Raw genomic sequence first — 12,530 nt, forward strand, 5'->3', positions numbered from 1 at the left:
GTATCACGGGTGCTCGAGTAACATGTTAAGAGTCCCCGAGGTCGCAGGTTCTGCGGCTGTGACTGCCATAAAACATGCAAGGGTTGTTTGACAAACATGGGCAATCCCTGCATGTCTTGTGGCTGTCTAACAGCTGCGAAACATGCAGCCGCAGGGACTAGAACATGTCACTCGAGCAACTGCATTACTCTGTGCACACCCAAGCACTTGCGCTCATCACAAATCAGCCGTGAATAAAATTCAAGGGACCAAAAATAGTTTATGTTAAGAATTACAAGGTATCAATAAAAAATGATCTGTATAAAGATATGGTTTTTTTTTGGGTGAGCACCAACAGACTTGAATAGGCGAGTCTCATCCAAATGATGGATAAGACAAGTGCATGTTATATGATTCTGGTCACGCAAACATTTGATACGTGTAAATAAAAAAAAATAAATAAAATTTTAAAAAATCTAACTTAACAGCCCAATTGAATAACATTGTTCTGAGTGATGTCCATGGGATGCAAGTTCTTCCAAGTAGGATACGTTATGTGAACATAGCCCAAAAGTACTAGTTACATTAGTTTTACCTTGCTTAGCCCACCCGGTTAGATCTCCATGTCCTGGGTGCACAAAGCCCTCAATATCTGTCTGCAGCTCCTTGTACATATTTTCCAAGCTGAAAGGGAAAAATGGACATTTTGAGTTAAATAAGACAACTTTTTAACTGAAGGTGGACACAAAGATTAGCCTGATGATATTTCCAAACAAAATTAGTAAAACTACATCTCATTATATTATGATCATAAATCCACTGAAAATCACCACGAATCCTCATGTGTGGCATGTGGGTTTTCATGCAGGTTTCACAGATTTTCAATGAAGGGAATTAACTTCACAATATAATATTGATATGCTGCAGATTAAAAAACCAGCACCATAGCACAGATTAAATTTGGGAATAAAAAAAACAGAACACACAAAAAAAAAAAATTGTACTGCATGTGGATGTGATTTCTTAAATGACTGCCATGTTGTTGGTATTGAAAGGAGTCTTGGCTACATTCAGATGAACGTCTTTTCTCAGGGCAGTCGTGTCCGCAAATTGTCCCTGTGCAGCTCCAGCTGCTTGATGGCACCTGCCATTAAGACTAGCACTGCCGCAATGTGGACTAGGACGGTGCAAGATTAATTTTTTATTCTTACGCTAGTACATTTAGTTTAATAATTTTCTGTTCATAATTGACTGCACACAGACAGCCCACTGACTCTAGACAATGAGCAAATGGCACAAGAGTAATTTTTCACAAGGACAAGTTTAGGCCATTTTGCTATTTTTAATGGCAGATCAGGATTAGTGATGAGCGAATATACTAGTTACGAGATTTCCCGAGCACGCTCGGGTGTCCTCCGAGTATTTTTTAGTGCTCGGAGATTTAGTTTTCATCACCGCAGCTGAATGATTTACATCTGTTAGCCAGCTTGATTACATTCCCTAGCAACCAGGCAACCCCCACATGTACTGATGCTGGCTAACAGATGAAATCATTCAGCTGCGGCGATGAAAACTAAATCTCCGAGCACTAAAAAATACTCGGAGGACCCCCGAGCGTGCTCGGGAAATCTCGAGTAACGAGTTTATTCGCTCATCACTAATCAGGATGCAAAAGGATACATGCTCATGTTTCAGATCACGGCAGTACTCTGTTAATTTGGAAGGAACCTAACAAATACAATGCACAACAAAATTGACTTCATACAAAATAATGTTTTAAACCCCGTAACGCAATATTATAAGTACATAATTATAGTGTGTGAAGAATAGTGGAGATATAATTTTATGTTATTTATTTGTATGCTATTTGGCATGTTATTCTTACCATGTGCAGCTGGAACAGGACACCTAGCTCAGCAAGCCTCAAAAGGCTGTGAATGATAGATCTCATACCTTGAGCCAGCTCAAAACAAAAGGCTTGCTTGCAAAATAGATACCATGCGGTCTAACTGCTTTGTTCAGTCATCTATGATTTCATAAGGTGAATATGGAATTATTGTACATCCTGGTCACACACTGGTTATATTTTTTGAGATCTCTGGAATAGACTGAACCCTTTCCAGGGTCTCGATCCATTCTAGCACCACAGGGTGGGGAGATACATAGCTTTGCTACCTGGCTCCTAGTAGCCATTCTGTGTTTGGTTCCAACGCGTGGCACGGCTTGGCTGGATCCAATGGTGCCAAAACTGCCTCCCGGGGATCGTTAAATAAGATTTTGGAGTTTTTAGCTCCGAGAGGCAAGGGGAGAGGATGTATGTTCAGTTTAGAGAACAGGACAGGAGTGACTCAAATAGGATATAGTCTAGTGTAAAGTCATGTGGCCTCTGTTACTTTTGCGGTTCACTTCCAAAGTGGGGGCCACCTCGAGTAACGTGTTGTGAAGGAATGAGGAACAAGCTGGCAGCTCATGCTCCCTGTGGCCAAGTGCACACATAGTATAACATCAAACCTGTAACTGACATGATTCATCTGCTTAAACAACTTGTCCTGCCACTATTTTATTTGCATGTCTGACCATTGTGTATATAGTGCATTGTCTAGTGTGCCCTTAATCTTGACTTTAACCTTGAGCTGCTCTTTTATCTCGATCCACACAGTTGTTTGTCGGTTTAACTTTCCATGCTACCGGGGCTTGTTTCTGGCCCCAAATAATCCCATTAATGGACTAGGCTTATATTAAAGAGGAACTGGTGCAAGTCCTACCAGGTGCTGTTTCACTGGTGCTAGTGGAAGGGGTCTCTCAGCCTGACAGGGTTGTGATAGAGTGTGGTGCCACGTCAGAGACCTCCCGTGTGGGCAGGGGAGTGTGTGTAAAACTACCAAGCCAACTTTACGTGTCCCCAGGGGTGCAGATCATCAAGTTGGTGCAAGTGGGGAGACCGCATAACGTGATCCTTCTGACGCAATAGTAACGTCAGGCGAGGTGGCAAGGTGTGGGTTCATCGTGCGGGGGTATTCGAGTGTACAGAGGGCTCAGGAGCAGAGCTTCCTCCAGAAGTGGCAGATATAGGCTGTATTGAATAGCCAGCAGCAATCTAACAGACAAGGCCAAAGATGAGCTCCGCTTTTAACCATTTATACACCACTGTCAATCTCGGAGAACGTTATTTAAATGGAATGTGTGCTCCTGCTTAAGCTTACCGGCTTGCATTGGCATTCATGATCCGTCAGCACCCCACATTCACATCACAATGACAGTCAGGGGCCTGCTGAAGGCCCCGGATGCTATAATATTGGTACTCCTATGAAGCTCAGCTATGTGTGGAGCTTCGGTGAACAATATTTTCACTATATACGGCAGTACTGTGGTATTTCAGAATATAGTATAAGCGATAGGGGACTTGAAAGTTGAAATCTCCCGCTTCCTCATTTAAAATAAAGAGATTAAAAATAGGAAAAAACATATGGTATTGCCATGTTCATAAAAAAGTTAGCACAAAATCTAAAACTCACCTTATCGAATGCTGTAGGAAGAAAAACAAAATCCTAAAGCAGAAAAATCACTTTAAAAAAAAAAAAGAGCAAGAAAAACAGATCAAAACGTCGTAAATTAATGGTTGTTTTTCAATTTACATGTTGCAATTTCAAATAAGAAACAAAATAAACAGCATATGCATCAATAAAGGCATCCCTAATTAATACTTGGTTGCACACCATTTGCCATTGATTAAACACTAGATGGTGGCCCGATTCTAACGCATCGGGTATTCTAGAATATGCATGTCCACCTAGTATATAGCACAGCCACGTAGTATATTGCCCAGCCACGTAGTATACAGCAGAGCCACGTAGTATATTGCCCAGTCACGTAGTATATTGCCCAGCCACGTAGTATATTGCACCGCCCACATAGTATATTGCACCGCCCACATAGTATATTGCACCGCCCACATAGTATATAGCAGAGCCACGTAGTATATTGGCCAGCCACGTAGTATATTGGCCAGCCACGTAGTATATTGGCCAGCCACGTAGTATATTGGCCAGCCACGTAGTATATTGGCCAGCCACGTAGTATATTGGCCAGCCACGTAGTATATTGGCCAGCCACGTAGTATATTGGCCAGCCACGTAGTATATTGGCCAGCCACGTAGTATATTGGCCAGCCACGTAGTATATTGGCCAGCCACGTAGTATATTGGCCAGCCACGTAGTATATTGGCCAGCCGCGTAGTATATTGGCCAGCCGCGTAGTATATTGGCCAGCCGCGTAGTATATTGGCCAGCCGCGTAGTATATTGGCCAGCCGCGTAGTATATTGGCCAGCCGCGTAGTATATTGGCCAGCCGCGTAGTATATTGGCCAGCCGCGTAGTATATTGGCCAGCCGCGTAGTATATTGGCCAGCCGCGTAGTATATTGGCCAGCCGCGTAGTATATTGGCCAGCCGCGTAGTATATTGGCCAGCCGCGTAGTATATTGGCCAGCCGCGTAGTATATTGGCCAGCCGCGTAGTATATTGGCCAGCCGCGTAGTATATTGGCCAGCCGCGTAGTATATTGGCCAGCCCCGTAGTATATTGGCCAGCCACGTAGTATATTGGCCAGCCACGTAGTATATTGGCCAGCCACGTAGTATATTGGCCAGCCACGTAGTATATTGGCCAGCCACGTAGTATATTGGCCAGCCACGTAGTATATTGGCCAGCCACGTAATATATTGGCCAGCCACGTAGTATATTGGCCAGCCACGTAGTATATTGGCCAGCCACGTATATTGGCCAGCCACGTAGTATATTGGCCAGCCACGTAGTATATTGGCCAGCCACGTAGTATATTGGCCAGCCACGTAGTATATTGGCCAGCCACGTAGTATATTGGCCAGCCACGTAGTATATTGGCCAGCCACGTAGTATATTGCCCAGCCACGTAGTATATTGCCCAGCCACGTAGTATATTGCCCAGCCACGTAGTATATTGCCCAGCCACGTAGTATATTGCCCAGCCACATAGTATATTGCCCAGCCACGTAGTATATTGCCCAGCCACGTAGTATATTGCCCAGCCACGTAGTATATTGCCCAGCCACATAGTATATTGCCCAGCCACGTAGTATATTGCCCAGCCACGTAGTATATTGCCCAGCCACGTAGTATATTGCACAGCGACGTAGTATATTGCCCAGCCACGTAGTATATTGCCCAGCTACGCAGTATATTGCCCAGTCACGTAGTATATTGCACAGCGACTTAGTATATTGCCCAGTCACGTAGTATATTGCCCAGCGACGTAGTATATTGCCCAGCGACGTAGTATATTGCCCAGTTACGTATATTGCTTGTCACGTAATATATTGCACAGCAACGTAGTATATTGCCCAGTGACGTAGTATATTGCCCAGCCACGTATTATATTGCCCAGCCACGTAGTATATTGCCCAGCCACGTAGTATATTGCCCAGCCACGGAGTATATTGCCCAGCCACGGAGTATATTGCCCAGCCACGGAGTATATTGCCCAGCCACGTAGTATATTGCCCAGCCACGTAGTATATTGTCCAGCCACGTAGTATATTGCCCAGTTACGTAGTATATTGCCTGTCACGTAATATATTGCACAGCAACGTAGTATATTGCCCAGTCACGTAGTATATTGCCCATCCACGCATGTCACAGGTTAACCCCTTCATGACCCAGCCTATTTTGACCTTAAAGGGAACCTGTCACCCCGTTTTTTGAGATTGAGCTATAAATACTGTTAAATAGGGCCTGCGCTGTGTGTTACTATAGTGTATGTAGTGTACCCTGATTCCCCATGTATGCTGAGAAATACATTACCAAAGTCGCCGTTTTCGCCTGTCAATCAGGCTGGTCAGGTCAGGTGGGCGTGTTCACAGCGCTCTTTTCTTCCCCAGCTTTCCGTTGGTGGCGTAGTGGTGTGCGCATGTCCAGAGTTCCGACTTCCCTGCGCCCACGTGAAGACACAGCGCGCGATCTGCGCTGTAATCCCTTGCATCGGTGGGGGCGGCCATCTTCCTGTGGCCGCGCGTGCGCAGATGGAGTACTCTGCTGCACGGGGCTTCAGGAAAATGGCCGCGGGCAGCCGCGCGTGCGCATTAGAGATCGCGGCGGCCATTTTCCCAAAGCCGAGTTTGCATCTCGGCTTTGGGAAAATGGCCGCCGCGATCTCTAATGCGCACGCGCGGCTGCCCGCGGCCATTTTCCTGAAGCCCCGTGCAGCAGAGTACTCCATCTGCGCACGCGCGGCCACAGGAAGATGGCCGCCCCCACCGATGCAAGGGATTACAGCGCAGATCGCGCGCTGTGTCTTCACGTGGGCGCAGGGAAGTCGGAACTCTGGACATGCGCACACCACTACGCCACCAACGGAAAGCTGGGGAAGAAAAGAGCGCTGTGAACACGCCCACCTGACCAGACCAGCCTGATTGACAGGCGAAAACGGCGACTTTGGTAATGTATTTCTCAGCATACATGGGGAATCAGGGTACACTACATACACTATAGTAACACACAGCGCAGGCCCTATTTAACAGTATTTATAGCTCAATCTCAAAAAACGGGGTGACAGGTTCCCTTTAAAGACCTTGCCGTTTTTTGCAATTCTGACCAGTGTCCCTTTATGAGGTAATAACTCAGGAACGCTTCAATGGATCCTAGCGGTTCTGAGATTGTTTTTTCATGACATATTGGGCTTCATGTTAGTGGTAAATTTAGGTCAATAAATTCTGTGTTTATTTGTGATAAAAACGGAAATTTGGCGAAAATTTTGAAAATTTCGCAATTTTCACATTTTGAATTTTTATTCTGTTAAACCAGAGAGTTATGTGACACAAAATAGTTAATAAATAACATTTCCCACATGTCTACTTTACATCAGCACAATTTTGGAAACAAAATTTTTTTTTGCTAGGAAGTTATAAGGGTTAAAATGTGACCAGCGATTTCTCATTTTTACAACGAAATTTACAAAACCATTTTTTTTAGGGACCACCTCACATTTGAAGTCAGTTTGAGGGGTCTATATGGCTGAAAATACCCAAAAGTGACATCATTCTAAAAACTGCACCCCTCAAGGTGCACAAAACCACATTCAAGAAGTTTATTAACCCTTCAGGTGCTTCACAGCAGCAGAAGCAACATGGAAGGAAAAAATGAACATTTAACTTTTTAGTCACAAAAATGATTTTTTAGCAACATTTTTTTTATTTTCCCAATGGTAAAAGGAGAAACTGAACAACTAAAGTTGTTGTCCAATTTGTCCTGAGTACGCTGATACCTCATATGTGGGGGTAAACCACTGTTTGGGCGCACGGCAGGGCTTGGAAGGGAAGGAGCGCCATTTGACTTCTTGAATGAAAAATTGGCTGCACTCTTTAGCGGACACCATGTCGCGTTTGGAGAGACCCTGTGTGCCTAAACATTGGAGCTCCCCCACAAGTGACCCCATTTTGGAAACTGGACCCCCCAAGGAACTTATCTAGATGTCTAGTGAGCACTTTAAACCCTCAGGTGTTTCACAAATTGATCCGTAAAATTGAAAAAGTACTTTCTTTTCACAAACAATTTCTTTTCGCCTCAATTTTTTCATTTTCACATGGGCAATAGGATAAAATGGATCCTAAAATTTGTTGAGCAATTTATCCCGAGTACGCCGATACCTCATATGTGGGGGTAAACCACTGTTTGGGCGCACGGCAGGGCTCGGAAGGGAAGGCGCGCCTTTTGACTTTTTGAATGGAAAATTAGCTCCAATTGTTAGCGGACACCATGTCGCGTTTGGAGAGCCCCTGTGTGCCTATGCATTGGAGATCCCCCACAAATGACCCCATTTTGGAAACTAGACCCCCAAAGGAACTAATCTAGATGTGTGGTGAGCACTTTGAACCCTCAAGTGCTTCACAGAAGTTTATAACGCAGAGCCGTGAAAATAAATACGTTTTCTTTCCTCAAAAATAATTTTTTAGCCCAGAATTTTTTATTTTCCCAAGGGTTACAGGAGAAATTGGACCACAAAAGTTGTTGTCCAGTTTCTCCTGAGTACGCTGATACCCCATGTGTGGGGGTAAACCACTGTTTGGGCACACGTCGGGGCTCGGAAGTGAAGTAGTGACTTTTGAAATGTAGACTTTGATGGAATGGTCTGCGGGCGTCACGTTGCGTTTGCAGAGCCCCTGGTGTGCCTAAACAGTAGAAACCCCCCACAAGTGACCCCATTTTGGAAACTAGACCCCCCAAGGAACTTATCTAGATGTGTGGTTACAACGCAGAGCCGTGAAAATAAAAAATAATTTTTCTTTCCTCAAAAATGATGTTTTAGCAAGCAATTTTTTATTTTCTCAGGGGTAACAGGAGAAATTGGACCCCAGTAATTGTTGCGCAGTTTATCCTGAGTATGCTGGTACCCCATATGTGGGGGTAAACCACTGTTTGGGCACATTTCGGGGCTCGGAAGTGAGGGAGCACCATTTGACTTTTTGAATACAAGATTGGCTGGAATTGGTTTGGAGACCCCCTGATGTGCCTAAACAGTGGAAACCCCTCAATTCTGACGCCAACACACCCCTAACCCTTATCCCAACTGTAGCCGTAACCCTAATCACAACCCTAACCCCAACACACCCCTAACCCTAATCCCAACCCTAACCCCAACACACCATTAACCCTAACCACAACCCTAATTCCAACCCAACGGCTATGTGCCAACGATGCGGATTCGTGTGAGATATTTCTGCACCATTTTTGAAAAATCCGCGGGTAAAAAGGCACTGCGTTTTACCTGCGGATTTACCGCGGATTGCCAGTGTTTTTTGTGCGGATTTCACCTGTGGATTCCTATTGAGGAACAGGTGTAAAACGCTGCGGAATCCGCACAAAGAATTGACATGCTGCGGAAAATACAACGCAGCGTTTCCGCGTGGTATTTTCCACACCATGGGCACAGCGGATTTGGTTTTCCATATGTTTACATGGTACTGTAAACCTGATGGAACTCTGCTGCGGATCCGCAGCTAAATCCGCACCGTGTGCACATAGCCTAATTCTAAAGGTATGTGCACACGCTGCGGAAAACGCTGCGGATCCGCAGCAGTTTCCCATGAGTTTACAGTTCAATGTAAACCTATGGGAAACAAAAATCGCTGTACACATGCTGCAGAAAAACTGCACGGAAACGCAGCGGTTTACATTCCGCAGTCTGTCACTTCTTTCTGCGGATTCCGCAGCGGTTTTACAACTGCTCCAATAGAAAATAGCAGTTGTAAAACCGCAGTGAAATGCGCAGAAAAACCGCGGTAAATGCACAGCGGTTTAGCACTGCGGATTTATCAAATCCTCTGCGGAAAAATCCGCAGAGGACCAGAATACGTGTGCACATCCCAAACCCTAACCCTGCCCTAACCCTACCCCTAGTTCTTACCCCAACCTTAGTGGAAAAAAAAAAAAATTCTTTATTTTTTTATTGTCCCTACCTATGGGGGTGACAAAGGGGGGGGGGTCATTTACTATTTTTTTTATTTTGATCACTGAGATAGGTTATATCAGTGATCAAAATTCACTCTGGAACGAATCTGCCAGCCGGCAGATTCGGCGGGCGCACTGCACATGCGCCCGCCATTTTGGAAGATGGCGGTGCCCAGGAAAGAAGACGGACGGACTCCGGGAGGCTCGGTAAGTATATTGGAGCACGGGGTGGGGGATCGCTGTGCGGGGGGGGGTGGGGGATCGCTGTGCGGGGGGGGGGGGGGGGGCTTGGAGGGAAATCGGAGTGCGGGGGGGGGTGTGATTGGAGCACGGGGGGTGTGATTGGAGCACGGGGGGAGCGGACAGGATGACGGGGGAGCGGAGCACAGGACGCAGGGGAGCGGAGCACAGATCGGAGGGCTGGGGGGCGATCGGTGGGGTGGGTGCACATAAGTGTTTCCAGCCATGGCCGATGATATTGCAGCATCGGCCATGGCTGGATTGTAATATTTCACCAGTTTTTTAGGTGAAATATTACAAATCGCTCTGATTGGCTGTTGAAAGTGAAACTGCCAATCAGAGCGATCGTAGCTACGGGGGGGTGAAGCCACCCCCCCTGGGCTAAACTACCACTCCCCCTGTCCCTGCAGATCGGGTGAAATGGGAGTTAACCCTTTCACCCGATCTGCAGGGACGCGATCATTCTGTGACACAGCATATGCGTCACAGGTCGGATTGGCACCGACTTTCTTGACGCATACGCTGTGTCACAGGTCGGGAAGGGGTTAAAAAAAAACACATATACTCACCTTCCGAGGGCCAGTTGTAGTTCGATCACATGACCGTGACGTCATGGCAGGTCCTTCTTGCACAGGGCCTGTGATGACGTCGCGGTCACATGACCGTGACATCATGGCAGGTCCTTCTGCCATACCACCGGAACCTGCCGCTTGCATGGAGCGTTCACCGGACCGTAGCCTGGAGCGGGAAAGGTGGTGGAAGGTGAGTATATAATGATTTTTTATTATTTTTAACATTAGATGTTTTTACTATTGACGCAGCATAGGCAGCATTAATAGTAAATACTTGGTCACACAGGGTTAATAGCGGCGGTAACGGAGTGAGTTACCCGCGGCATAACGCGATCCGTTACCGCTGGCATTAACCCTGTGTGAACGGTGACTGCGGGGAGTATGGAGCGGGCGCTGACTGCAGGGGAGGGACTAATCGGACAGTGGCCGTCGCTGATTGGTCGCAGCCATGACAGGCAGCTGGTGAGACCAATCAGCGACTTGGATTCCACGACAGACAGAGGCCGCGACCAATGAATATCCGTGACAGACAGAAGGACAGAAAGACGGAAGTGACCCTTAGACAATTATATAGTAGATTTGGAGGCTCTCTTGTAGACAGCTATAAGTTTCTGGCACTTCTCAGCTGGAATTTTCTCCTATGCTTCCTTTGCAGTTTGTTCAAGCTCTTGAATGCTTGCAGAGTACATTTTTCTAACGGCAGATTTCAGCTCATCCCAAAGGTCAGGTCTCATTGTTGGCCATTTTAAAACAGTCAATTTTTAAATTTTCAACCATTCATGTGTGCTTTGGGTCATTGTAATGCTGGAGGACCCATGATCTTTGATTCAAACAATTTTTTTCTTTTTTTACACTGGGTAGGACATTTCGCTCTAAATCTAACCTCTCTATAATTCTCCGATTTTATGATTCCTGCGATATGGTCAAGGCCTCCAATACCAGACACAGCAAAACAACCCCACAGCATTGCCGATTCTCCACCGTGCTTAACTGTTGGTAGGCTGTTCTTTTCCTTGTAATATTCATTGCGCCATCTGTAAACAAACTGATGCTTTGCATTGCCGAAAAGCTCTTTTTATTTAATCTGTTCACTGAACAATTTCCCAGAAGGTTTGTGGTTAGTCAAGGTACTCTTTGGCAACCATCAGTCGTTCCTTTTTAAGCCTTTTCTACAGCAATAGTCTCTTCCTTGGCCTTTGTCCATAAAGTTATGCTTGGTTTAGTGTAAAAAGTATGGTTCCTGTTGAAACCATAACCCTAGACTGTTCCAGGTTGGCCTTCAGATGTTCCACCAACCTTCAAAGACTTCTATCTATTTTCCTCTTTCCCCCACGTCCAGGGAGGTTCTTGACGGTTCCATGCTTGGCAACCTTCCCAATAACATTTCGCACCATTGAAACTGGGAGATGGCCTTTGGCAGTCTTGTGTTTTGCTAATAATAGCACGTCTGATGTCCTCAGACGTGCTAATAATAGCACGTCTGATGTCCTCAGACAGCGTCTTTGTCTTTACCATTGTGACAAAGGAACAGGGCCTATCATGTGGCTTTTTAAAACACTGAAGTCATCATTCATTGCCTCATTCAAGTCACATGGGCACCGACAATTTACCACAGGCGATTCTGATTTGTAATTTACCACAGGCGAGTCGAAATGCGTTTCCATACTAACTTAATGTAAAGGGTACTAATACCAGTGTCACAGCAAGCTTTAGGCTTTTATATTTTTCCCTCCCAGTGTTGGTTTTAAATTATTGTTTATCTTTTTTTTTTTTTTTTTTAAACGCACTTGTGTTAAATACAACTGTTTCAGTTGATTTATTTCACATTATGCACTTAAACTTCATGGGTGCCAATAACTATGAGCAGGGCTCTATATAGCCCAAATTTTTCTCAATAAAATAAACAGCTTGTTATGCAGAGAAACAGCCCTCACACAGCTGAATCATTAGAAAATAGGGATTTTTGTGTACTAACCGTAAAATCCTTTTCTACGAGGCCATTCATTGGGGGACACAGACCGTGGGTGTATGCTGCTGCCACTAGGAGGCTGACACTAAGTGATACAAAGAAAGTTAGCTCCTCCGCTGCAGTATATACCCTCCTGCTGGCTCTCAGCTAACCAGTTCAGTGCAAAAGCAGTAGGAAATCAATAACAACATATGAGCGTATAGCATGTCACATATATGAGAGTATAGCATGTCAAATTATAAAAAAAAGCACAAGCTAATAATAGGGTGGGAGCTGTGTCCCCCAATGAA

At 45.4% G+C, this 12,530-nt stretch overlaps 1 protein-coding gene across 1 annotated transcript in view; it reads right to left on the bottom strand.

Annotated features, from left to right (window-relative positions):
- UNG (uracil DNA glycosylase) overlaps positions 1-12,530 on the bottom strand; it is a 62,807-nt gene that overhangs the window by 19,029 nt on the left and 31,248 nt on the right. Inside the window, exon 6 of the mRNA XM_069759572.1 lies at positions 575-663. Within this exon, the coding sequence (XP_069615673.1) occupies positions 575-663 (89 nt within the window). The remainder of the gene's footprint in view (positions 1-574; positions 664-12,530) is intronic.

The sequence above is a fragment of the Ranitomeya imitator genome, chromosome 1 (assembly GCF_032444005.1).
Source record: "Ranitomeya imitator isolate aRanImi1 chromosome 1, aRanImi1.pri, whole genome shotgun sequence".
NCBI classification, from domain to species: Eukaryota; Metazoa; Chordata; class Amphibia; order Anura; family Dendrobatidae; genus Ranitomeya; species Ranitomeya imitator.